Source organism: Sphaerulina musiva, assembly GCF_000320565.1.
Source record: "Sphaerulina musiva SO2202 unplaced genomic scaffold SEPMUscaffold_1, whole genome shotgun sequence".
Taxonomy (NCBI): Eukaryota; Fungi; Ascomycota; class Dothideomycetes; order Mycosphaerellales; family Mycosphaerellaceae; genus Sphaerulina; species Sphaerulina musiva.
Window position 1 is genome coordinate 1,495,212 of NW_016017383.1, and position 25,903 is coordinate 1,521,114.

General features: G+C 52.9%; 11 protein-coding genes across 11 annotated transcripts; 7 read left to right on the forward strand and 4 right to left on the reverse strand.

Annotated features, from left to right (window-relative positions):
• Positions 1–1,494: 1,494 nt before the first annotated feature.
• SEPMUDRAFT_35849 (60S ribosomal protein L6-B) lies at positions 1,495–2,216 on the reverse strand (the record flags this gene model as incomplete). The annotated part of the gene is made up of 2 exons (XM_016908620.1): positions 1,495–1,986; positions 2,100–2,216. The coding sequence occupies 2 exons, from the start codon at positions 2,214–2,216 to the stop codon at positions 1,495–1,497; spliced, it is 609 nt and encodes a 202-aa protein (XP_016764797.1).
• A 311-nt stretch (positions 2,217–2,527) lies between these two features.
• Positions 2,528–4,741, forward strand: SEPMUDRAFT_76111 (ARM_1-domain-containing protein). Its single transcript, XM_016910124.1, has 3 exons — positions 2,528–3,164; positions 3,328–4,612; positions 4,701–4,741. The coding sequence occupies exons 1-2, from the start codon at positions 2,560–2,562 to the stop codon at positions 3,887–3,889; spliced, it is 1,167 nt and encodes a 388-aa protein (XP_016764798.1). The 5' UTR covers positions 2,528–2,559; the 3' UTR covers positions 3,890–4,612; positions 4,701–4,741.
• Positions 4,200–6,518, reverse strand: SEPMUDRAFT_35324 (major facilitator superfamily; the record flags this gene model as incomplete). The annotated part of the gene is made up of 6 exons (XM_016908609.1): positions 4,200–4,612; positions 4,701–4,827; positions 4,903–5,028; positions 5,105–5,225; positions 5,281–5,710; positions 5,864–6,518. The coding sequence occupies 6 exons, from the start codon at positions 6,516–6,518 to the stop codon at positions 4,200–4,202; spliced, it is 1,872 nt and encodes a 623-aa protein (XP_016764799.1).
• A 656-nt stretch (positions 6,519–7,174) lies between these two features.
• SEPMUDRAFT_76117 (P-loop containing nucleoside triphosphate hydrolase protein) lies at positions 7,175–9,692 on the reverse strand. Its single transcript, XM_016910125.1, has one exon. The coding sequence runs from the start codon at positions 9,667–9,669 to the stop codon at positions 7,309–7,311; it is 2,361 nt and encodes a 786-aa protein (XP_016764800.1). The 5' UTR covers positions 9,670–9,692; the 3' UTR covers positions 7,175–7,308.
• Positions 9,693–10,005: 313 nt separating this feature from the next.
• Positions 10,006–11,237, forward strand: SEPMUDRAFT_76120 (elongation factor 1 beta subunit). The gene is made up of 4 exons (XM_016910126.1): positions 10,006–10,120; positions 10,173–10,212; positions 10,416–10,798; positions 10,858–11,237. The coding sequence occupies exons 1-4, from the start codon at positions 10,081–10,083 to the stop codon at positions 11,085–11,087; spliced, it is 693 nt and encodes a 230-aa protein (XP_016764801.1). The 5' UTR covers positions 10,006–10,080; the 3' UTR covers positions 11,088–11,237.
• A 373-nt stretch (positions 11,238–11,610) lies between these two features.
• On the forward strand, positions 11,611–11,886 carry SEPMUDRAFT_34509 (uncharacterized protein; the record flags this gene model as incomplete). Its single annotated transcript, XM_016908573.1, has 1 exon — positions 11,611–11,886. A coding segment is annotated over one exon (276 nt), but the record flags the coding sequence as incomplete, so codon positions are not given.
• Positions 11,887–12,596: 710 nt separating this feature from the next.
• SEPMUDRAFT_56285 (mismatch repair protein 5) lies at positions 12,597–15,265 on the forward strand (the record flags this gene model as incomplete). The annotated part of the gene is made up of 3 exons (XM_016909394.1): positions 12,597–12,639; positions 12,689–14,018; positions 14,080–15,265. 3 exons carry the CDS (start codon positions 12,597–12,599, stop codon positions 15,263–15,265), a joined length of 2,559 nt encoding a protein of 852 aa, XP_016764803.1.
• Positions 15,266–15,667: 402 nt separating this feature from the next.
• Positions 15,668–17,977, reverse strand: SEPMUDRAFT_129579 (ribosome biogenesis ATPase RIX7; the record flags this gene model as incomplete). The annotated part of the gene is made up of 3 exons (XM_016902297.1): positions 15,668–16,851; positions 16,972–17,875; positions 17,930–17,977. 3 exons carry the CDS (start codon positions 17,975–17,977, stop codon positions 15,668–15,670), a joined length of 2,136 nt encoding a protein of 711 aa, XP_016764804.1.
• Positions 17,978–18,398: 421 nt separating this feature from the next.
• SEPMUDRAFT_160105 (uncharacterized protein) lies at positions 18,399–20,896 on the forward strand (the record flags this gene model as incomplete). The annotated part of the gene is made up of 2 exons (XM_016907881.1): positions 18,399–18,806; positions 18,872–20,896. 2 exons carry the CDS (start codon positions 18,399–18,401, stop codon positions 19,118–19,120), a joined length of 657 nt encoding a protein of 218 aa, XP_016764805.1. The 3' UTR covers positions 19,121–20,896.
• Positions 18,422–20,896, forward strand: SEPMUDRAFT_76129 (uncharacterized protein). Its single transcript, XM_016910127.1, has 2 exons — positions 18,422–18,806; positions 18,872–20,896. The coding sequence occupies exon 2, from the start codon at positions 20,120–20,122 to the stop codon at positions 20,540–20,542; it is 423 nt and encodes a 140-aa protein (XP_016764806.1). The 5' UTR covers positions 18,422–18,806; positions 18,872–20,119; the 3' UTR covers positions 20,543–20,896.
• Positions 20,897–23,601: 2,705 nt separating this feature from the next.
• On the forward strand, positions 23,602–25,056 carry SEPMUDRAFT_145875 (uncharacterized protein). Its single transcript, XM_016903314.1, has one exon. The coding sequence runs from the start codon at positions 23,943–23,945 to the stop codon at positions 24,819–24,821; it is 879 nt and encodes a 292-aa protein (XP_016764807.1). The 5' UTR covers positions 23,602–23,942; the 3' UTR covers positions 24,822–25,056.
• Positions 25,057–25,903: the final 847 nt, after the last annotated feature.

Below are 25,903 nucleotides of genomic sequence, written 5' to 3' on the forward strand. Positions count from 1 at the left end.
TCAACCCTTGCTGCTCATACCTAAGTCGTCGTCGTCGTCGTCGTCTACATGTGTAAAGTAAATTGCCGTCGCGGGAATGGCAAATGTCCAGAAGAAGGCGGCTGTAGCAGATGAAAATGCATAGATTCCTCAGAGGTCGGGTAAAGGTCAGGTGGTATATGGAATTGGAGGAGTAAGGTATGATTGATTGATGATTGATGAGGATAATGATGATGGGAGACGAAAAGAATACCTACCTACGGTAGGTAGGTAGGTAATCGGATGTAGGACGGGAGTGTCGAAGGTAAGGGAAACGTCACAGGGACGGAACCTCACTTACCTAGGTAGGCACTGAATAGGTGTACATGTATGTACATGTACCTTATTATTTCATATACCTACCTACTATACTATATACGTTAGGATGTATATATACGTACTCGTATACTATATATATATATATCAATGTATATGTACTATTTGGAAGCAAGTAGTAAGGTACCTAGGTATAGATTGGTATAGGTACCTACCTGAGGTGTGTAGTACCGACTTATCCTCATGCTCACAACGCTCACAATCCATTTATCAACTGATAAAATATTGAATGAACAATGATACAACAGACTCAAGGACGAAGGAAGATAATACCTACAAGGTATGTAGATGCCATGAAGTAAATTCCTTTTTCTTTTGTAATTCGGAAAAGCGTTGGAGCGATATATGTATATGTAAATACCTAGCATTCAAATGTTCAACTTACTTTGGGTACATACCTACTTAGCTTACTCACTTACCAGTGATGAGACGAAGCATGCCCGTATTTTGTAATGGAGCAGAGCGGAGATCAGTTGAGTTGAGGATTTTGATGATTGATCGTGTACGATATGAATTTAGCGAAGAGGCATGGGATTGGGCCGAGGATATGTAGGTAGGCTGATATTGAGGCAGCGTTTGTGAAACCTGTAGGCTGTGGGGGGGATATTGGTCTCGCAGAGCAAATATGATGATTTTATTCATATCTTTCAGTGTGCAAGTTCCGTTCGAACATTCAACTTGAGCGGCACTAGGGAGCATTGGCTGTTCGACACTACTAATGTGTGAGTTCCACAAAGCCTGGACAGGGGTTGGGCATATGCTCGGATGGATCGTGCGAGGGGTTCGTGATCTGGGCGAGGTGTGCATGCTCAGCGGCAATGTATTACTTCGTTCTAGTCCTCATCTTTGGGCATCTTGAAGCGTTAGAACATCCCATCCGGGGGTGAGAAGTATAGACCGTTGCCTCCCACGAGCAACATAAATATGTTGGTGTTGGGAGAGCAATACAGCACCTGATTTGAATCATAAAGTATCATTCCATGAGCCTGTCTCTGCGTGTGACGAGGTTTCATTGAATCAGCATATAATGGCCATCCATAGCCCTGGCCGCTCACTTATGCTCAAAGCACTACCGCAGACAACGCCAATGACCACGCTCGCCGTTGAGTTTTTCGTCTCCCCGCTGTACTGACAATGCATCTAAAAGACCATCTCGTGCGGCCTGTCACCGTTTCTCAAGCTGAAGCTGGTCGAAAGGTAGCCTAAGAGCATCTTGTCCTTCTTGATCGTGGCCAAAAGTGCCTTGTCCACTGCCTTCTGATCCTGAGCACGGTCGCTGTTCACCTCCTTCTTCGCTGGCTTCTCTCCCTGTGCGAAGAAAGCCTCCTGGCTGCCCTTCTTATCAGCCTTCTTGTCACGGGCGAAGTAGTTCTCGCTGCCAGCCTTCTCGACAGTCTGAGCGTCGAGGCCGTCGAGGGGCACGGTCGTCTTCGTGGCGATCACGTAGCGAGCATTGACGCGGCGGAGCGGGACACCGTTGAGCTTGAATGGGCCTGTAACGAGGAGAACGCCCTCGGGGAGGGTCTTGAGGAGGACCACGCGCTTGCCTCGGAAACGGCCAGCGAGGAGGATGAGGACAGCACCGGGCTGGAGCGATGCGCGTGGCTTGTATGGGCGAAGAGCCTTGCGGGACTGTATTTGGGACCATGTTAGTGCGCGCTATTCATCAGGCACGGCTTTCCATTGCCATTGCGCCAATGCCTCCACCTCTCCCCATCTGTCCATGCTGTCTGATTCGATCGTACCTTCTTTGCTTGCGCCTCGTCCTCAGCCGGGTAGTATTTGCTGGCCTTCTGGCTGGCGGGCGTGATGGTCCGCTCGCCCTTCTGGAACTTCTTGGTCTGGGGAGCCTCGGACGACATGATGGCCACTGGGTGCGAGGGTCAGTGACGATTTACGATGAGTGCGAGGAGTGTTGTCGAGGGGGTGGTGTGTACCAGGAATGAGAGGTGCTGTGTGGGTTAGTAAATCGGTGTCGCTGTTCGTCGCCCGCAGAACCCAAACACAGTATTGAAATTCGCGAGTGAGAGTGCCAAGACAGAATTGACCGAATGAAGTTTAGTGTCAGGTCGGCACCACTAAACGCCGCTCACTTGAATGGATGACATGAGCTCCAGCTCAGACGCGAGCTTTGCTTTGGACAAGTACAACCCAAAGACAATCACAGAACCAAGCCCGCTCACCAACACAACACAACCCGCCACCATGGCCGCCACGCCGATCATTACATTCAAAGCCGGGCTTTGCAAGTTCACCGACCGCACCGTCACACCCGATCCCCGCCCAGGCTACATCTACCTCTACAGCGAAGATGAGCTGATGCACTTCTGCTGGCGGCCACGCTCCGCACCCTCCACCGAGCCCGAGATCGACTTGATCATGTTCCCTACCGATGGCCACTTTTACCCCTATGTCAAAGAGCAGGGCGCCGAAGAACTGCATTCGCCCACCAACGGCCGCATCTTTGTCCTCAAGTTCAGTAGCAGTAATCAGAGACACTATTGGTGGATGCAAAGCAAGACGCAATCCAGGGAAGGCGAGCACAGCTGGTTCAGCGAGCGTGATCAGCGGATCGGGCAGGTGATCGACCAATTACTGCAGGGCGAGGACGTGGACGTGACCGCCGAGATTGATCATATTAGAGGGGGCGGGAATGCCGGCACCGATGGAGATGCGGATGCCATGGAAGTCGATCAGGACCGCTCACTCGCACGACAGGGATCTGGCGGCGCTGGACAGGACGCAGGAAACGGTGATCCACGCGAGGAAGGCGAGGCCAGCAGAGAGGGCGGGGCAGATGGAGGCAGAGCGTAAGTGGTGCGTTCATACCAGTCACGAAAACTGCAAGGCATGTACTATTAGGTGGTCTGGTCACGGACTCATGTACCGATATGCTATGATGATATGATTATGGATCGCTGTTTCGTCTTTTCTATGTCGCAGCTCATTACTGATTCCCCTGACCTGAAGTAGTGATTCTTCGTCGTCATCAGCACCACAGCAAGACGCCAACACGGCTGTACAAAACTTCCTCCAATCCCTCAACAGCGGTGGTGGCTCTCTTGGTGGTCCACAGCAAGCTGTCGAGAAGCCGTTCACATCGCTACCCGACCTGCTATCGACATCAACAACTACGGCATACATATCAGATGCGTCGCCTGCCGAGATTGATAATCTCTGCTCTTTCCTTCCACCAGAGCTCTTCCTCCTCGCACAAGAGTCAACATCATCCACGTCAGCTGCAGAACCTACTCCATCAACAACACAGGCCGCTCTCGAGACCCTATCAATCGGGCAGAAGAAGGAAATACTGAACAAGGTTGTTCGTTCTCCACAGCTACAGCAGAGTCTTGGCTCGCTGACGATCGCTTTACGGGATGGCGGTCTACCCATGATCGGCGAGGCACTGGGCATCAAGATTGCGAATGGTGGCAACATCAAGGGTGGCAGTATGCCACTTGGCGGGTCAGCCGCGGTCGAGGCCTTTATTGATGGCGTTAAGAAGACTGCCGAGGAGCAAGCGAAGAAGCAATGAGAGAGGTATGCACATTCGTTCTTCAGCAGAGCTCTGGCATGGGCAGCAGCATATCACTATTGCTACGACTGTTACCGCATAAAAAGTGCCCTTGATCGAAGACGTATCAGGGCTACGGATGTGCCATCCCAGATGACATAAACTTTTGTAAAGACCACGACTTCATTCAACAGAACTTCGGATGAAGATAACACTTTATTCGAACATGATTTTCGTTTTTTTCTTCAGCCACATTGTAAACGCCACGCTGGCAATGCTTTCCGTCGCCCTAAAAATGAAAATAAAAAAAAATTACAATGCCCCTCATCGCTCATTCCACCTTCTCTTCACTCAAACTACTCGCATCCTGCGCCGCCGCACTAGCGACCGGAAACGTCGTCGCAAATCGACTCTTCTCTCGAATCTTGGACCCTCTCAAGTAAAACCACACAGGCATAGGTACACACGCAAACGCCAAACAACCCAGCAACGTTCCCGCCCATTGCACTCCCATTCCATTGATCATTTGCGTCGCGAATAACGGAAACCCGGCACCCGCGAGCGATCGGAGGAAAGTGTTGGCTGCAATGGCTGAGGCGGCGAAGACGAGGTAGGCGTCGATGAGGTAGTTGAGACATTGCAGGAAAATGGTCAAGAGGCCGAATCCCGTCGCTATGCCCGAGAGGGTGGGCGCGATCCAGTGGATGTCGGAGCGGAAACCTGTCCAGCCGAACCAGAGAAGGCCTGGAGGGTGAGGTGGTTGTGTTAGTGAGATTTTTATATAGTAGTCTTTTTTTTTGAGCGAGATAGGGAAAGAGGGATAGATACTCACCAATAGCAAACGATACGCCACCCACAATCACTGGAGGTAGACGCCATTCGGGAATGGGCACGTCATTATTCGCGGCTAGTTTCCGGTTGTAGGCTGGTTGGAGGATGATCATGAAAATTCCTGCGAACTGAAGCGAAAGTGTGTTAGCTTCTGATGTCTTATCAAGGTATATACCATTAATCGCAGTTCTGAGGAAACATACTATTTCACCCAGGATCATGCCGAAGAAGGGGAGACCACCAACGCCGGGAGAGAAGCCGTAGATTTGCTGGAAGACGATTGGGTAGAATGTGAGGAAGAGATAGAGGAGGCCGTAAATGAAGGCCATCTGTCAACTCGTTAGCGCACTCTGCCATGTCTTGTGATATGTATGACCTTCGACAGGCAAGGCTGGAGATACTCACGTAGATTGAAAGGAGGAAGACGATGGGTTCGGTGAAGAGCATTCTCATGGGTCGTGACAAGTTCTTCTCGATAAGTTCGCGGAGATCAATCTCAATTTCTTCTTGCTTAGCGTGTATGCCCCTGGGGGAAAATGGATGTTAGCTGCTTTCGAGCTGCAGAACACAGACAGACGTACCAGTTCTTTGTTCGACGTCGCAAATCCGCGGCTTTAGACACCAGAAGCGCGGGCGCATATGTCTCTTCCAGGAAGATCAACAAGAGTCCAAGACCGAGAAAGCCCATGAAACTAGTAATCCACTCGGTCCATCGCCAACCAAGATAGCTGTCAACGATGAAGCCGCCAATGAATGGCGCGAGCAGTGGACCTGCAAAGACGGCTATACTGAATACTGTTATGGCTAAGCCACGCTGACGGTTGGAGAACATATCTGCAAAGACAGCGCCGACGATTGTCAAAGGACAAGCTCCAAAGAATCCAGAAAAGAATCTGCAGATGAAGACTGTCTGGGCGTCTTTCCCAACAGCCACTGCGAGATTGAAGATGGAGAATCCAAATGACGAGATGAGCAAAGGGGCCTTGCGTCCGTAGAGTTCACTGAAAGGAGCTATTCAATCGAAGGCATCAGTAAAGTCTTCTACTCACTCGCTCTTTCGGTCCATATGGCGTTTCCCAAGTTCTGCTCCTCGGCGCACTACCGTGATGTGCAGCGTCCGATCGAGACTAGAAGGTTGAAGAACGTCTTTTGTGAAGTACTCACCCCATAGTATAGGTCCAGTGGCAAATCCGAGGACATATAGCGACACGCCGAGAATACCTACCTCCCTCGAGAGATCGAATTGGGTCGCAATCGCTCCAGTAGCTGTTGAGAAAATGGAAGAGCCAAATGCTGCCGTCAGGGTGACATAACCCAGCACGATGGTCACAGGCAGTTTCTTCCTGAGGGGCCAATTGTGCGCATGTAAAGGGTCGTCTGGCCCATCAAATTCCACGACGTACTCCTCTCGGTCTGGCAAGTTGGGTGGATAGGGCTTGCCTGCTCCGAAGGCTGGCAGAGCTGTCCTACTGTGTCGTGTAGCTGTCCGAGAGCGAAGACTTGCCCCAACTGTTCCACTGTGTTGACTTCGACCTGTCTGAATTCTGCTCAAAGCGGTAGGATGTCTTTCGAGGTCGGCCTGGGTCGCTGTTCTCGACATGGTCGTCTCTCGCCGCTCGTTGGGAATGCCAGACGATAACGAGCTTGAAGTGGACGAGCTCATCGCTGTTACCGTTCGCTCCATTGGTTCATGTCTCTCCAATGTGGCCGCGGGATCCCGCGTCTCTCCTGCGCCTGGAGTCGAGGCTGACTGGGCGTGGAACCTCTCGGGACTGGCATCCCGTTCCACGTCGCTGAGCCATCGGTCCTCGGCGTTCATCGCTGCGAAAGTCTGTATACTCGTGAACTGTCGTGCTGTAGGAGGTAGTGGACGTATGGTTCACAACAAAGGAAGAGGGCGGGAGTACAGACAGAGTACCAAGACCAAGCGAAGATGCCTTCTACCTATAATTAAAGGACTGAAGAAGAACTGACGTCTCTCCGACCAGGATGTTAGCAGCACTATGACTTAACCGACGACACGTTCGAGCCATTCTCGGCGGCTTCGGTCGGCAGATATAGGAAATTTCTTCACAGCGCTCCTTGCCAAGATGATGGTGCTGCTGTCTGTACGGGAGTAGACTGCCAGAGTGGGTCGCAGGACGATATGTCGCCGTCGCCCGAGATGATGCCGATGTCCATTGCTGGCCTAGACGCAGACGATGGTGTCCGACTCTCTGCAAAGCAAATGCCCCAATAGGTAGCATAAGTGTGCGGGTGTGTATGTGTGTTTGTGTGTCTACGCTAGAGCCTAGGAGGTATTGTTGAAGTCTTCCAATGGCGCGCGAGAGAGGTCAAGAGAAAAATGCTTCCTAGGCTTCTGCCTCCCGCGTGCCGTGCCGTGCCGAATGGTTAAAGCACCGACGGGACCACTTCCACTACACCAATAGAGACGGCTGATCACATAAAATATCACCAGTCATGAGAAAGTCGCATCGTAAGCAGGGTATTGGCTAGATAGTCTACAGGTAGATAGTAATGTACATATAATAATCTTTTACAACTACAATTCCCATGCTGTGCCATCATGACTTCGTAATTCGTTCATCCTTTGTGTACACCACTCGCTCTTACGCCTCAGCAACGCCAGGAACAAGGATATCAAGGCCATTTCTTCCATCCTGAAACGTGACGGTCGCTACATCTCCGCTCGTGATAGCACCTCGAATGATCTTGTCCGCCAAACTGTTGCCAACTTCCTTCGCAATGAGGCGGTTCAACGGCCTCGCACCGTAGCGAGGGTCGTAGCCGTGATCGCAGAGCCAATCTTTGACTTCGTCGCTGACATCCAGTGTGATGCGCCGGTCGTCCAGTCTGGCTTGCAGCTCTTTCAACCTGATATCAACGATACCCCGCAACGCTTCCTTGGACAGTCTCTTGAAGATGATGAATTCGTCCAAACGATTGATGAACTCGGGTGGGTACGAGGCTTGCACGACGTCCATGACCTGCTTTTTGACTTCTGGGGATATCTCAGATCCGTCGCTATCGTCCGCGATCAGCGCTTCCGCCCCGAGATTCGATGTCAACACAATAATCGTATTCCGGAAGTCGACTTTGTGTCCTTGAGCGTCAGTCAGGAAGCCTTCGTCGAGAACCTGGAGCAGTAGAGTACTGATATCCCGATGGGCTTTCTCAAACTCATCAAAGAGCAATACTGCATACGGCTTTCTTCTGACCGCTTCTGTCAGTTGTCCGGCATCTTCGTACCCAACATAACCAGCCGGCGATCCGATCAGGCGCGAGACAGTATGCTTTTCCTGGAATTCACTCATGTCGAACCGAACAACAGCGTTGGATGAGGAGAAGAGAAAGTCTGCCATCCTTTTACAGAGCTCCGTTTTCCCTACTCCGGTAGGGCCAAGGAACATGAACGAAGCAATAGGTCTGTTCTCGCCACTGAGGCCGGCTCGTTGCATACGGACTGCGTTTGCCACAGACACTAGAGCTTCATCCTGCCCACGCACCGATCGACGAAGCACGTTCTCCATATCGATGAGCTTCTCGATATCACCACTCATCAGCTTCGTGACCGGGATACCTGTCGACTTTGCTACGACGGAAGCGATGTCATCCGCTGTCACAGAGTCATGGATGAGTGTGTCTTGGGCAGTGGTTTTGGAATTCCCGCCTTGGTCTTCAGGAAGCTTCTTTTGTAGCTCCGGAATCTTTGCATAGCGCAGCTCACTTGCTTTGGCAAAGTTTCCTTCGCGTTGCGCTTGATCTAGCTCGATACGTGCTCTCTCGAGCTCTTCTTTCGTTCTTTTAATCCCTTCGATCTCGGCGCGTTCTGCCTCCCACTTCTCAGTCAGAGCACCGACCTCGTCCTGTTTCAAGGTCAATGTCTTTTCGAGCTGTTCCCGGCGCTCTTTGCTGGCAACATCCGTCTCCTTGCGTAATGATTCAAGCTCAATTTGTATCGTCATGATCTGGCGATCCAGCTCCTGAATGGCATCTGGTTTGCTTTCTTGCTGCAGCCGGAGAGCTGAAGCGGCTTCATCCACCAGATCTATGGCCTTGTCGGGAAGAAAACGGTCTGTGATGTATCGATTCGAGTATGCTGCTGCTGCAACCAGAGCTCCATCGGTGATTCGCACTCCATGGTGCACTTCGTAGCGATCCTTTATGCCCCTCAGAATGGAAACAGTATCTTGCACTGAAGGCTCACCAACTAGGATGGGCTGAAATCTGCGAGCAAGAGCGACGTCCTTTTCGATTTGTCGATATTCGTTGAGAGTCGTAGCTCCGCAGCACTGCAGTTCACCACGTGATAGTGCCGGCTTAAGCAAGTTGCTAGCATCGATGGAACCCTCGGCCTTGCCCAGTCCGAGTAGAGTGTGCAATTCGTCGATAAAGAGAATCACGCCGCCATGCGCATCCTGTACCTCTTTCAATACTGCCTTGAGCCGCTCTTCGAAATCTCCACGAAATTTTGCTCCAGCAATCAGACTGCCCAAGTCGAGCGAGATGACTTTCTTGTCCTGAATCGACTCGGGTACATCGCCTTTGACTATACGTTGTGCCAACCCTTCCAGTATGGCAGTCTTTCCGACTCCGGCTGAACCGATCAGAACCGGGTTGTTTTTCGTGCGCCTGGACAGAATCTGAATCGTTCTATGCACCTCGGAGTCTCTGCCTATGACAGGATCCAGCTTCCCGTCCTTTGCCTTTGCAGTCAGGTCAATCCCATATTGTTCCAATGCACTCTTCTCTGGTTCACCGCCCAAGTTCATGCGATGTGTGCCCCCGGGCGGGTGAGGTCGACCACTTGCATAGCTTCGACATTGTGATATAGCAACGGGGATTGCAGATGGAGACAGCCGGATTGCTCTTTGTGTATGACAGGACGCAGCTCGAAGGGCGTTTCGTGATAGAGGATATCGAACAGAGGCAATGCGCCTCGCAGCGCTTCTTCCAGTTGTGGAAAGCATGTTGTGGATGAAGTTGAGTGACTGTGAGTAAAGTGAAATGAAGAAGGAAAATGTGTGTTATACAACCTACAGTCTGATGAGCATGATATGACTTTGATGAGCACGGGACTTGTGAGATTTTATTGCAGTTCTGGAAGACGCGAGCACTTTCGACGTGCATCGGCTAGGTACGGTCAGGTATGGATACAACTGGCGGCCGCCACAAGTAGTGGCTAAAGTCCCAGCACTTTTGCACGTGGTGATACAGAGCGCAGGGATTCTTCGTGAGTCTTTCCATTTGGGCCGTGGGGCGCAAAAACACCACATACATTTCTTGTTGTGTACCTTTCCCTCTCCCACTCCCTCATCAAAACCTCTCTCTCTCTTAATAACCCACTACACCGACAACAGAAGCCACTCACAGCCTTCATCATGGGTTTCACCGACTTCGTTTCCGAGACTGGCCTCACCCGTATGTTGCTGGTTCTCCGCTGCCTCCTGTCGCTGCGCTAAGAATCACACAGTCCTTGACAACTGGGTCAAGACTCGCTCATACATTGTTGGGTAAGTAAGCACTGTGCTCTCCTCATCCTCTCCCGCTCGCTCGCACTTCCCTGATGAACACAATTTGGTCCGTGTTATTGAGGAGCTTAAGACCCTCCAAATGAAACCACACCATTGCGCTTGCGCACCTCTGACTTCTAACGCACCTCGAACCATTGAAGCATAGCACTCTCTGCAGGTGGGCAAGAGCTGACTCTCCCTAGATATGGCCCTTCGAAAGCGGATGTGAAGGTCTTCCAGTCCTTCAGCGAGCAGCCAAAGGTCGAGAACTTCCCTCACGCATACCGCTGGTACAAGCACATCTCCACCTTTGAGTCAGAGTTCTCGACTCTCCCTGGTGACCCAAGCAAGGCTGCTACTGCCTACGGTCCAGAGTCATCCGAGCTCACTGTCAACCCCGCAAAGGCACCAGAGAAGGAAGAGGAGGATGATGACGAAGTCGACCTTTTCGGCTCGGACGACGAGGAGGAGGATGCAGAGGCTGCCCGCATTCGTGACGAGCGACTGGCGGAGTACAAGAAGAAGAAGGAGGGCAAGACAAAGCCAGCTGCCAAGTCTATTGTCACACTGGATGTAAAGCCATGGGGTAAGATACACCGTTCGATCTTCATATTTTTCCGACATAAGTGCTAATTCCGATGACAGACGACGAGACCGACATGAAGGCGCTTGAGGAGTCTGTGCGTGGCATCGAACAGGATGGTCTCGTGTGGGGAGGTGGCAAGCTCGTTGCTGTGGGCTTCGGCATCAAGAAGCTTCAAATCAACTGTGTCATTGAGGATGACAAGGTCTCTCTTGAACAGCTCCAGGAGACGATTGAGGGCTTCGATGACTACGTTCAGTCCTCCGATGTTGCCGCCATGCAGAAATTGTAGATGTGCTGGCTTCTGTCACCACTAAATTTTCATCGGGGACCTGGCCACGGCCAAAGCAAAATATGCATGGCCTCTAATGCGTGATGTGTTATGAGGCAATAGATACCCCAAAAAACCGCTTGATCGCGAAGTCTGCGATCAAAGACTACCACTTTCACTCTCCATTCCCGTTGCCTCGCCGTCCTGTCACATGCATTATTTTGGCGTAGCTCGACGCCAAGCCTGGCCCTGCAACTTCCCCTCGAGCTTCGTCTTGACCTTGAGCAAGGACAACATTCAACTCGATCACAGGCCATATCTCTCAATTCCTCTCCCCGTCACAATGGGCGCTCCAGCAAACTTGTTCAACCTGGCTGGCCTCGTGTTCCTTGCACATGCGTAAGAAGAACATCAATTTCTCGTAGGTATAAGCTAACACCTACAAAGTGTGTATAGCTCATACGAACACTCCCTCCTCCCGTCTTCGTCCATCCCGCCTGCGCCAAGCTCAATACTTCCAAGTGCGCTCGACCCCAAGATCTCGATACCCACAGACATCGTGCTCGAAACGATCTTCTCGGTACTTCTGCTCTGCGTCGGTGTCGTGCTCAGTAGTCCTGACCTGAAGCCCATACAATGGAGTGTATGGGCTGGAAGCTTAGAGCGCAGTAAAGAGGCGCGAGAGATTACTGCCGTTGGCGTGGGTGGGGGCAACCCTTTTGCTGTGTTGGAGGAGCGGCCCGGGTTTCTGGATATCAGGAAGACGAGGGATGACTTTGCGAGGTGGAGGAAAGAGGGAGGCGTCAGCGAAAAGTCATGAATGCGTGGATGAGCGAATGAAAGGAATTTCGGCTACTCCATGAGCAGTTGGCGGAGCAGGACTGTAGCGTTGGCCATGCGCAGGGAGAGCACAATCGCTGTTGCAGGATGCATGTTGTGGCTGGTGAAGCTGAAGCTGCAGTAGGATGATACTGGTGTCGACGAACTGATAAAGGCGATATCGGAACGCGAGAGGTCGTGCCTTCCTCATGTGCAGCGCCTGCCAAATACGTGGCTCTCGCTCAATCTCACGTCTTGCTCAACCTCACCTTTCTCTCGTTGGTCTCTCTCTCTCGTCTCAACAATAATAACCATAACCGACAGGTACACTCACGGCTCGGCAGGATGTTTGACAAGAAGAGAAGATCCAGTGGTGAAGCAGGAGGGAGCAGATCAAGAGCCCGAACGGCATCGTCGTACTCCAATGCCCGAGCTGGAACACAGCTCTCTCGTGGGACCACCAAGGATTCGCGATCAGCGGCGGGCAGTCGGGGAGCACCACGACGTGGCACGTCGAGCCGATCTATGCTCTCGGTCAGCACTTTTAACGGCATCGACGATACTGGCAGTGTGATTCCCATCCCACGCCCAGAAGATGATTTGGACATGGATCCTGAGACACTCAGCGAGATTATCATGGCGGTGCACGTCACTGATAAAGGCGCTGTCGGCTGCGTCTACTATGTTGTACGACATGCGAAGTTGTACTTTATGGAGGACATGCCAGCTGGAGCAGCAGACATTGTTGATGCTCGTAAGTCCATTCTATTACTGTTCAGGAGTCCATGCTGACTTCAGATCAGTCAAGCTCTTTATTGAGCCGACAGTCATCCTCGTGTCGACCAAATGCAACGAAGAAGCCATAAATCGACTGGATCCTGAGCTGCGCACGCAGCGAGCCTCTGTTGATGCCCGCAGTGATCAGACACGCCTCCCATATCTGCTGGAGTGCCGACCAAATGCAGAGTTTGGCTATGAATCAGGCAAAGTGAAGCTGGCGAATCTCCACATTGGTCTACCAGACGGTCCCACTGTCACGTACGTAGTGCCCGGAGATGTGGTTGCTAACGACGATTTTCCCGCACATGAAGACGAGAAGTCTGGTCGACAGTGTGCCATCTTGCGCTTGGCGGGTCTTGTCAACATGGACAGCCGAATTACTGTCGGCTGCGCGGGCGCTGTCCTTTCGTATCTCCAACGTAGGAAAGCTACTACCTTTCTACCAGGAGACAGAGACGCTGAAGCCATGTTTCGCATAGCGACAGTCGAGATGTTCAGCTTGGGGGGATCCATGTTCATCAATGCTGATACTCTCCAGTCACTGCAGATCACTACAACGGAGTCTCACCCAAATGCTCAGCAACAGGGACCAGCAAGCAAGAATTGGTCACGAGGATCGAAAGAAGGTCTTTCTGTCTACGGACTCTTCCACAACCTGGCAAAGACCGCTCAGGGTCGGCATCTACTACGACAGTTCTTCCTTCGACCAAGTCTCAACATGGATGTTATCAACGAACGACATGACACAATTGGTGCTTTTATCAGGCCCGAGAATGCAGCAACGCTCGGTCAGATTGCGAACACGTTGGCAGGAGTGAAAGACATGCGTCGCGTCACTACGGACTTACGCAGGGGTATTCGCAGTGGCGTCAACAACAATCAGCCCATAACCACATCAGTCTGGGGCAGGATGAGAGACTATACGTTTGCTGCTCTGGAGCTCACCGACCTGCTGACGCAAGTTGTGGGGTCTGAGGGCCTCGTTGTCCACCGCAAGATCGCCGAGCAATTCAACAAGCTTCACCTGGCTGAGGTTGGGGCTCTCATCAGCGACGTCGTAGACTTCGAGCTGTCCAAGTATGCGAAGCGAACAGTGGTCCTGCACGGTATCAGCGACGAACTGGACGATGCCAAGCGCACTTACGAAGCCATTGAGGACATGCTCTCGCAAGTGGCCTCGCATATTGCCCGTCAAGTTCCCGCGGATCTGAAGTCCAAAGTGAATGTCATATTTTTCCCTCAGATCGGTTTCCTAATCTCCATCGAGCGCGAAGAGGATGACATAGCAGTGCCATACGAGGGTCCGGATCCTGCTGAGCCTTGGGAGCAGATGTTTACGTCCTCCACACATGCGTGCGTATTTCTGTCAGATCTTGAGTAGCTGAAGCTCACTAACACAACTGCATAACCATAGGTACTACAAGAATACCAATACCATGGAGTTGGACGAGAACTACGGTGATATCTGGGGCTGCATCCTCGACATGGAAATCGAGATTATCCAAAACATGGCACAGCGTGTACTGGAACACGAGGAGCTCATCAACACAACCTCGGACATTTGTGGCGAGCTTGATAGCCTCGTGGCATTAGCGAGGGGCGCAGTACAGTATCGGCTAGTCAGACCTAATATGACGGAACAGAACATTGTCAGGATCAAAGACGGCCGACACATACTACAGGAACTCACCGTGCCAGCTTTCGTACCTAACGATGCCTACCTACTGGGAGGATGTGGAGATGACACAGCTGCTGACCCACGCGAGTGTAAAATCTCGGCCGATCCTCGAATCACGCAACCCCTACCGCCAGACGCTCCAAGTGTGCTGATGATGACTGGACCAAACTATTCTGGGAAGAGCATATACCTGAAGCAAGTGGCCATCATCGTCTACATGGCTCACATCGGCAGCTTCGTGCCTGCGAATTACGCTACAATTGGTCTGACCGATGCTATCCTCACCAGGATATCGACCAGAGAGACAGTCTCACGCATTCAAAGCGCCTTCATGATCGATCTCCAGCAAGCTTCCGTTGCGCTGAACATGGCCACGCGACGCAGTCTCCTGATTGTAGACGAGTTCGGCAAAGGCACAGAGTCATATGACGGCGCTGGTCTCGCGGCTGGTGTATTCGAACACTTACTCCAGCGGGGGCCTGAATGTCCAAAGGTGATCGGAGCCACACATTTCCACGAAATCTTCGAATCTGGATTCCTCCCACCTCGGCCAGCGCTGGGCTTCGGGCATATGGAGGTCCAAGTCGACGACGCCCAGTCTGTAGTGGAGAACCAGATTACATATCTGTACAATCTTCGCCCAGGCAGAAGTGCTTCAAGCTATGGTACGATGTGTGCCCGTATCAATGGCGTCGACGCGATTGTGACCGATAGAGCCGACGAGCTCATTGCGCTTGCGTCAAAAGGGGAAGATTTGACTGAGGCGTGCGCAAAGCTTCCAAAGGAAGAAATGCTGGATCTGCGTCGGGCAGAGGAAATTGCACGAGCGTTTCTGCAGATCGAACACTTTGGGGGCCCACGTCAAATCCTTGATGATCTTCTTGATCAGCCGATGTCGGTTGTGACGACTACTGAGTCTTGAGCTCAACGGATGGGTCATCGCTGTGCTGTTCAATGTTAAAGGGTGGCAGGAAGCAGAGATGTTTGCTCGCATTGCCTGAACATGAACGTTGGCGAAGGGTACAGAGAAACAGAACATCGGGTTTGAAGTCTGTATGGCCTCGTGTGTTCGCTCAACACGATGTACGGTCACTATCGCTCTGTTGATAGAATTCTTATTGTGTTCGGCAGAACCAATTTTGAGTGACATGCAACATGGTGAACAAACACAGCTCTGAACAAAATTGTCAGGCAAAAGACAGCAAAGCACGAATGTAGAGCCCATGAAAGTACTAAGTAGTAATACTGAACATGAAAGGCGTCTAATCTTAGTCATGAACGAGATGATGGCCGCAGCCAGATGATAATTTTCAAAAGACAACTACTATCTCTGCCCAAATTTCTTCTTCATATTCCTATATCGATGAGCATCTCTCACCGACCCACGTGTCCTTGTCTTGGCCTCGACAAAATCTTCATATTCCAACCTCACCCGGCCTCTTCTGATGGCATTCTGCACAGCCTGCTGCAACAACGCTCCCAAATCCGCACCACTAAACTCCTCACATTCTCTCGCCAAGTCCTGAATCTGTGCCGAGTATTCACAAGGTTTATCCCTCGTCAGCGCCCGCAGAATATCCACTCGTTCTTCCGCACCGGGTAAATCCACGAAAAGTTGCGTGCCCAATCGGCCCGGTCGTAGCATTGCTTCGTCAATCATGTCGGGTCGATTGGTCGCTGCAATGATGTAAATCCCCGCACGAATATCCAAACCATCGAGTTCCGTGAGGAGCGTGTTGACGACTCGTGCAGAAGCTTCAGAGCCCGCTTCGTCACGCTTGGGTACGAGAGCGTCGAGTTCGTCGAAGAAGATGACGCAGGGAATACTGGAGCGAGCGCGTTGAAAAACTTTGCGCACGGCGGCTTCGGATTCTCCGACGAATTTGTTGAGAAGTTCGGGGCCCTTGATGGAGATGAAATTTGCTTGGGATTCGGCTGCTGCGGCTTTGGCGAGTAGAGTTTTGCCGCAGCCTGGTGGTCCCCAGAGGAGGACGCCTGAGGGAGCGTTGATGCCAAAGGCTTCGTAGAGGGCGGGTTTGGCGATAGGGTCGACGATGGAACGGATGAGTTCTTCGCGGACGGATTGCAGGGCGCCAATGTCTTTCCAGGACACGTTGGGGACGGTGGTGAACCCTTCTCGTTTGCTGGAGGGTGTGATGGAGGGGAGGACGTGGAGGAAATCTTCCATTTGGAGGCTGATGACCTCGAAGCCGGGAGGACGAGGAATGTCTTGTCCTGCTCGTCCACGCGCTGCCATTCGTCTGGTTTGAGCGATTTCAGGTCGCTGCGAGGGATGGTAGGGGAGAGCGAGTTGATCCGCTTGCTGTTGGAACGCGGCCATGAGGCGCTCCATGGTGTGGGCACCAGCTTTGCCAACTAAATCATGCAAGTCGGCACCCACAAAACCTGCTGTCATTTTGGCCAGCTTTGGAAAGTCGACATTGGACTTGGGCATGTTTCGCGTCTGCGTTTCGAGGATCCTTTGGCGAGTTGCCTCATTTGGCACGCCTTGTAAGAAACTGTTAGCGGCGTGGAGCTCTAGATCTCGTGGGGCGGATAGTGTCGAGGAAGAAAAAGCAGTGCCCTCCTTTCATTTCAATGCTCGGCATCGAGAGATGGAGTACTTACCAATGTTAATCTCCGTCCCAAACCTTCCCCCTCTCCTCAGCGCCGGATCAATACTGTCCGGCCGATTCGTCGCCGCCAACACAACGACTGGCTTCTCACAGTCCCTCCCCAATTCGTCCATGCTAACCAGCAGCTGCGCCACGATTCTCTTTTCCATCTGGCTTTGACTGCTATCTCGCTTGGGAGCAATGGCATCAATTTCGTCGATGAAGATCAAACAGGGAGCATTCTTCTTCGCCTCTTCGAATCGATCCCGAATACCCTTTTCAGACTCTCCACTCATACCAGATACAATGGCAGGGCCCAAGATCTCGATGAACGGTACGCCCATTTCTGCTGCGAAGGCTCGGACGAGCATGGTTTTGCCGCAACCTGGTGGGCCATGTAGCATGATTCCTTTGGGGAGCGGGACGTGGGCCTCTCGGAACTCGTCAGAGAAGGACATGGGGGCCAAGAGAGTCTTGTTGAGTTGCAGGATCGTGTCCGTCATGCCTCCCACGTCGTCGAGAGAGATGTCAGTGGGCGCGGAGATGCTGGGCTTGGGTTGCTCGTCGAGATTGCCGCGTTTCTGGCGTTTGGGCAGGGCCTCGCCGTTGGCCTTGCGCCGTTTCGTGGCCACTTCATCGCTGGGCTGCTGTGGAGGGCTGACGGCACTTTGAGGAGCGAGGTTTTGGCGCAGCGATCGGTTCATGAGGTCCGTCTGATCGTTGTCGGGAATAGCGTCCTCTATGATCGTGTCAGAGTCGACCTCGTCTGCGGTGATGCCGATAAAATCCAGAACGCGTTCTATGCTAGCCAGCAAGTTTTTCTTTGGTCTTCGTTTCAGCGCGGAATTGGATCTTGAAAGAGCGTTATATAGGTCGCCCGAGGTGGGTGCCACGCCGTCTGACAGGAATTTCTGGACCTAATCCAGTCAGTGACAGTGCAAGAATATTGGCGGCGGCTGGACTTCACTCACAATGGTGTGAATGTCACTGTCCAGAGCGCCTTGGAGTCGCACAGCCATAGCGGCTCCTTGGCGGAGGCGAAGTGAAGTGAAGTGGATGAAGTTCAGGAGTGAGGTGGGTCGTGAAATATTTTAGCGAGCCGGTCTGTATCGACGACGGGAGGTCGGAGTTTACCAGCTGCACGATCTCACTTATCTTATCTCATCTCGTCTCGGGCCGCAGACTGGCCGAGGTGCACGTTTAGCGAGCATCCGATCTCCGACCTTGCAGCGTGCTACCTAACATGAGGTACCTCCTACCCGACGAACGGTACATGGAGAGTGTCGCTGTCGTAGTAGCAATATCGAAGTAGCAGTCTTTCTCCCTCTCTCCCTCTCTTTCTCACACACACTCTCTCCCTTGCCCTCTCCCTCTCCCTCTCCCTCTCCCTCTCTCCCGCTCTCCCTCTCTCCCGCCTTGTCACGTTCATGGCTCGGAACAATGGGCAACACGGGCAGCAAAAACCGAGTCTCTGATCAGGACAGGGCCATCCTCGACCTCAAGATTCAACGCGACAAGCTGCACCAGTACCAGAAACGAGTCACGACCATCACGAACCGCGAAACGGAAATCGCACGAGAATGTCTGCGCCTCGGCAATAAGCAGAAAGCACTCCTGGCGCTGCGCCGGAAGAAATATCAAGAGTCGTTATTGGCCAAGACCGATCAGCAGTTGGCACAGTTGCAGGCGTTGACAAGTGATGTCGAGTTTGCGCTCGTGCAGAAAGACGTCTTGTTTGGCTTGCAGCAGGGGACGGCCGTGCTAAAGGAGATCAACAAGGAGATTGGGGGCCTGGAGAAAGTGGAGATGATCCTGGGCGAGAGCGAGGAGGCGAGGGCGTATCAAGAGGTGAGTTGGTTCCAGGTGCTTCTGGTAGTGATAGAGGAAAGAGGTTTGCTGATATAGAATGACAGGAAGTCAGCGATATGCTGGCGGGCAAGATGTCAAATGAGGATGAGGATGCCGTGGAGGATGAGCTCGAGGCCATGGAGAGGGAGGCTACGGCTGCCCAGCGTGCACAGGCCGTTCCTAGTATGCCCGATGCACCAAGGGTCACGGCGGGAGAAATGCCTGATGCCCCTGCTGGGACACCCGCAGAGAAGCAGAAGGCGAGACGACTGGCACGAGCCGCGAGAGAGGAGCGCGAGGCTATTGCTGCGTAATCAGGATGGCTTAGCGCGGTCGGTTGCCGTCAGACGCTGAGGTGGCATCTTTCACATTTAGCGCGGCATTGGTGAATAGAATATGGTTAGCAGGGCGAATCGCGAATTGGCTACAGGTATCACTAGGCAAGAATCTCGCAGATCTTGCTGGATGTGGTCTCACATTTGGCCACATTTCGTCTGATGAAGCAGTGTACGCAGAATGTTCCTGGCCTGACGATTGCGATGGGCAGGTTAGACCCCGTGGTGAATACAGAGCGGATCGCAGTCGGAGTGGAATCTGGAACGAGGAGGAACCCGGTCGACCAGACAAACAGTTGTTGCAAGAAAGTAACAATGCGAATAACTCCACCGGCCTCACCTCCCACCGAAAGCAGACGCTTGTTCTTTTGGCAATGTAGTCCTTTTCACAGAGGTCGACCAGGGACATCATGGGCTTCGCCGTCAAGATCTGTTCAAGCCTCATTTCGATCCGGATCAAGTGCTGGTTACAGAAGACCTCTTGATCTGGGGAGCCGGAGCCGACATGGAGATGGGCATGCTTAAGGTCACAGCGACTGTGATACTGGCCTTTTGACTTCGAATTACCACACGTCTTCTGCCCACACACTCGCGAAAGCCTACTTCTGTCCAGCCTTCACCTCCAAATAGCAAGCTGCGCAAAGCTTCAGGTTCAAACCTCTCTCAGCTTCCTTCTTCCGTGAAACAGCGTCCTTTCCACCATAGCGCCCAGGTCGCATTTGAATAGGTTCACCATTGTCTCTGTATTCCGCAGGATTGCCTTTGCAATCACCGTTCTTGCTGCACAGAAAGCGCTCCCCTGTTCTTGGATGATTGCTGCGATATGGGACTGGAAAATCAGACCAGATCGCTGCTGGGACATCTGGTTCCTGTATATTGCTGCGAATCAATTCTTGGTATCTCTGCTCCAGCTGGGGAGCATGCTCTCTTTGCTTGAGCGCGGACAAGACCATCGTGCCCCACCTCTCACCGTTCGGGATGAACGATAACGAGTCTGAAGAACCCATGGGATCAGCAGTCCAGTTGATGACTTCACCGAGAGTCGCAATTGTCTGGACACTTCCCCACGCTGAGAGGTTTTCTGCCTCCGGTTCGCCATCGAGGAGCGTCGTGATCGGTCGAGCTAGCGGTGAAGGAACGGTCGATTCTGATTCTCGAGGGTCTGATTCTGATTGTGTGTTCGCACTCTGTGCCTTCAGAAGTGGGTGCTGCTCACCCGTTCCCAGTGCCGTCAAAGACATTCGCGCGATGGCAGCCTTGAGGTTTCTCTGGATCTCGCAGGGGATTGGCAGGAATCGAGGCACCGAGATATCTCGTCGGCAGAGACTCATGGCGCACGAAGCTGAAGGTACTAGCTGCCGATCTTGCTGTCGACTAGGTATACCACCAATGTTGCAGTGATCGCTCTCGATCGAGGACGTTTCCTTGGCGACAATACGTCCTTCACGCCCGCACGACTCGACGCCGTCAGTGGAGAGGGCTCAAGCGAGGTAAATTGCCTGCGCAAAGCTGTAAACACGTACAAGTAAGACTGTATTGTGTATGTTCCCGAGCGGACACTGCACATAAGCTACGCGATGAATACGCACGTGGGGGCGTGCTTCACTTGCAATTCGCGAAAGCGGCCCGTGCACAGGGGTCTCTATTGGCAACGGTTGCCGCAGCCGCACCAGTCCCGCACACTGATATTGTTGTTGATTCAATGGAAACAGCGAGAAGCACCACGCCCTTCCACCACTTTCCATCGACACCAACCACCATAACTCCCACACCCGCCAGCATCACCACCCGCATCACCAGCACTGAGCAGGATCATCATCACCGCCCGAATCACCAGAACTGAGCAGGATCATCATCACGACCAGCCTCACCAGCATCGCAACCAGCATCACAACCAGCAGCACCATCGCCATCGCCATCGCCATCGCCATCGCCATCGCCATCGCCCTCGCCATCATCAACATCAACAGCACAAGAACCACCAGCACCATCACGCCATCATCGCAGCATTCGCACCGCCGCTGATATGGCGCACGCGAACCGAGCACTGCCTGGCGGTCTCGGCGCTGTTTTTGTCGCTGCCGTCGCTTTTTTGACGATGAGAAATGGGAACGTAGTCCCACCTGTCGAAGTTGAGCCGCCAAGTGGCAGTCATGTTTCGCTCAGGCAGAACCTGTTTGCTGCTACCGACGCTGTCTGCGTCGCCAACCACATGGCCGGCGGGCCGACTGGGCCCATGCCCAGCATAGAGACGAGGACAGCAACAGCTACGGTCACACTGACCATCTATACCTCCGCCTCCGCCTTCAACCCCGCCATCACCCCCACCATCACCCCCACCATCACCCGCGACATCACCCCTCCCACCTCACCGGCTGTCCGCGAGGACGCATTTTCTGTCTGGTTCTTTGTTCCATTCTTGATCACAATCCTGGCGAGCATGCCATGGTTGCCAGAGAGGCTTCGAGCCGTTCTGAATGCCATGGTAAAGAGCCACAATTACGTTGCTAGCTGTTCGGCCGTCCTTCCGCAAATCTTTCCTGGTCTCGCCCCCTGGGTTCCCTTGCTCGTTCTTGCTCTCAGCGTCATCAGCGGCATCTATGTCGCTGAAGTACGGCCGAGGCCCGAGCAGAATCCCCAGCCCGAGCAGAATCCACAGCCCGACACGGAGATCGTGATAGCTTGTCCGAGCGAGCACGAACTGCAAGCGAGAATTGACGCCTTGAAGAGAACCATCAAGCAGCTCGAGCGTGAAGCAAATTGCGTTGCGGGGAACAAAATGTATCTGGAGGAGGAATTTGCGACTCTGGACGAGAAATGTCGAGGACTCCGGGTCACTTCGTGGAAACTGCCGTATGAGCATTACATGAGGCACGGAAAAAAACCAGACAAGGTCACGAAGCTTGAGAAGGAGATAAATGACCAAGCAGAGCAGGCCAAGAAGGATCAGAAGGAGATAGTGGACCAAGCAGGCGAGGTCACGGCGCTTCAGCAGAGGATAGCGAACCAAGCAGGCGAGGTCACGGCGCTTCAGCAGAGGATAGCGAACCACGAGACGACTATCTCGAATTACATCCAGGTGATCCAAAACCGTGATGCGACCATCCAGGAAGAAACAGATAACCGTGATGCGGCTGTTTCAAGATTGGCGCAGGAGGTGAATACCCGAGATGCGGCCATCTCAGATTTGGAGCAGAAGATAGAGTCCTATGAGGCGACTATCTTGAGGCAACAAATCGACCACACTGCCGCCTTGCAGCGCCAGAAGCAGCATTCCGACGCCGCCCTGAAGGGCAGTCAAGAGGGAGCTGCTCGCGTGGCTGACAAGATCGCTTTGGTGGTCAAGTCTGGCAAGACGCAGCATTCCGACGCCGCCCTGAAGGACGGTCAAGAGGGAGCTGCTTGCGTGGCTGACAAGATCGCTTTGGTGGTCAAGTCTGGCAAGACGCAGCATTCCGACGCCGCCCTGAAGGACGGTCAAGAGGGAGCTGCTTGCGTAGCTGACAAGATCGCTTTGGTGGTCGAGTCTGGCGAGACGCAGCATTCCGACGCCGCCCTGAAGGACGGTCAAGAGGGAGCTGCTCGCCTGACTGACAAGCACAGCGCCGCCGATTCCCTGTTGCTGGGCGCCAGTCAAGAGGAACCGAGCCATTCCTCGGCGCCAGAGCCAACATCCGAGGCAATGCCTCGCGTCGGCCAGGTCTTCTCGTTTGGGGCAACCACGATTGGGGCATCGAGGGATCTTTGGCCTGTGCCGACGAGACTGACGGTGCCCAAGTCCGACTTTGCTTTTGGCAAGGTGTCGACGCTCTTCTCCACAGCATCGTCACCGACCGAGTACGACGTACAAGGTCGCCCAAAAGACACGCGGACTGGCAAGTCGTTTTGTCGCGACTCCAGAGAGGATGACGATGCGATGGCGCAGTGGGCTCCAATCCCTTCGGAGATTGAGGCTCGCTCGGCCACTGCACTCCTCGCCGCGCCGCCAATACAGGGGAAGGGTCCCGAGGAGGCAGAGGCCAGACAGTCTGAGCGGGCGTTGGGTCCCTCAGCTGCTCGAAAGCCCGCCTTTTCGTTTCTCCAGAACCTGGGGGAAGCCAACGAAGTCGTCGCCGCCGTCCCTGTGCCGAGACCAGCAGCTGTGAGAGCAGATGTGGCAATGGAAGAGGCACCGGCCCTCGCACAGCCAGCGTTGCTACGTGGACCGCAGGTGGAGATGGCGGAAGCGAGTGAGTTGGCTGTGGGCGACAGCGCCACCGCGGACGCCTCTTCTTCTGCGGAGGCTGATGTTAGCATGGTCGATTTGGAGCCATCCGATGCCGATATGACTGGGCAAGCGCAGCCGTCTCTGCACAACTTGGAGCAAGCTTTGCAAGCTGCCATGGACGAGGCCAACAACACCTTGACGGAACTCAACAGTGACGACCAGTTGTTGTGGGCCGACGAACTGTGGAACCTGGATGATGAGAGGGACCTGGCCAAAGAAGGCTTCGTCGGCAATACTCTCTCCTGGTCGCAGTACTGTGACGCGCTCGTCTCGTTGCGCACACGATATGAGGATATCAGTAGTGAGCTTCGAGACGCTGTGCAAGAGGCAGCGGCCAACCCCCAGGAGGGTTCTGACGACGAGTCTGAGGGGAAGCCTGACGACGAGTCTGAAGACGACGACGACGACGACGATGACGATGACGACGACGACGACGACGACGACGACGACAATGACGACGACGCTGGCCATGGTGGACGTGCCGAAGGCAATGGAAGCGATTCCAACGATGACGGAGCCTCGGACGGTGGAGGCATGGACTCCAACCAAGGCTCCGAATTCGACGCCCATGACGATCTGGACGCGATCGAGGCAGATCTCGACCACGACGCCGGCGTCGATCTGGAAGACATCGAGGCAGGTGTCAGCAATGACACCAAGAAGCCCGATGATCCCAAAGACGACGCCAATAAGGCGCCGCGGGCTCCATTACCAGGTATGAATCTCGCGGAGCTGAGTGCGGTCATGGAAATGCAACAGGCTCGAGAGAAGACGGAGGCCGCAAAAGGCCGAACTGATGCTCTCTACAAACAACACGCCGTGGAAGCCGAGTATTCAGAATTCGATCGTCAAGGATGGAGCGAAGCAATTCATAAGATCGAAACTTCCGAATACATAGCCCGCAAGCTCTACACGGCTAGAACCCTCCAATTGCCAGAGTATGTGCGCAAGCTGGACTTGGCACGAAAGAAGTATGACAACATCAGTCAGGATATCGAGGCTAGTCTGATTTCGCTGGCCACTCCATTGCTGAACTTTGAGGGACAAGACGAATTTCCCGACCCTGACGCGCAAGAAAAAGAAATCTTGAGAATCCAAGCCGAAAACGCGTTCAAGGACCAGAGAGGCAAAATCGAGAAATCGTTCATCGCCCACAAGAAACTGGACAGACACGGTGTGCGAGCCGAATTCGACCGATCCAAATGGAACGAAGCAATGGTCGCGGTTGGAGATAAAATGAGCCAACTCGATCCAGCGAACGTGGACGGGATGTTCACGTCGCTGACGTCGGCCGAATACAGAGAGAAATTTTCTGATATTCTCCAGGAGGCAGAGCAGATTGCGACCAAAATCGAAGCCAATATTGTACTGCTGCAGAACATGGAAGGCAATATTGATCCCGCTTTGCTTTGAAACATGGAAGCAAGCAAAGCCACCGCGCTGCCTCCCATACCTTCACGCCCGCCGTGCACCGCTTCACACAGACGCGAGGCAATACCTTCACCCGCGAACGTTTGGGATTTTGCTTTTGGGAGGGATTGAATTTTGCGGTTTTTCGAGCACGGAGTTTGGGTTTTTGTTTTCGTTTTGGGACGGTAATGAATTTGAGGGGTTTTTGGGGTCGGAGTTTGAATATGAAGAAAAGGACAGAAAAAAGATGACAGAAACCTTGATGTAGATCTCTTTGACCGACGACGGATTGCTTTCGAGCTTTTCCGAAGTTGCGATGAGATGATCTCGCTTGGTGAAAGATCTGACTTTTGACACACAGGAGGAGGAGGCACACAACAAAGGACAACGACCTTGATGTAGATCTCTTTTGACCGACGGACGGATTTTGGCTTTCGAGCTGCCGGAAGTTGCGATGAGATGATCTCGCTTGGTAATCTGACTCGACCACAGGCACGCACAGGACAACACCTTGATGAAGATTCTCCAGACCGACGAAAGAAGATGCCTTGGAAGCCTCGAACGTTCACGATGGACGAATCTCGCTTGGGTGGAAATATCTCTCTTGCTTTTTCGACTGAGGAAGAAACAAAGCGAGACACATGCTCTCTATCATCCATGATGTAGATCTCTTGAAACGACGACGGATTGTGCTTTCGAGCTGCCGAAGTTGTGATGAGATGATCTCGCGTGGTGATAGGAGTGTATGTTCTTGCTTTTTTCGACCAAAGGAAAGAAAAGAACAGGGTATATTTTCATTCCTTGATGTAGAATCTCTTGACTGACGACGAACGCTTTTTGGGGCTCTTCGAAGTTGCGATGGATGAATCTCGCTTGGTGTGACTGTTGCTTGTTTGTAGAGAGAGGAAGGCTCAAGTCCGTGTGTTTTCTACCTTTTGTGTGTTGAAAACTGATTGCGTTGATGTTTCCTATGGTAATGGTGTTTGCGCGAATGATACCCACAAAGGAGAGAGAGAGAGAGAGAGATGATACCCACCAAAAGCAGAACGAGAGATGAGATACCCCAAAAAGCAGAACGAGAGAGA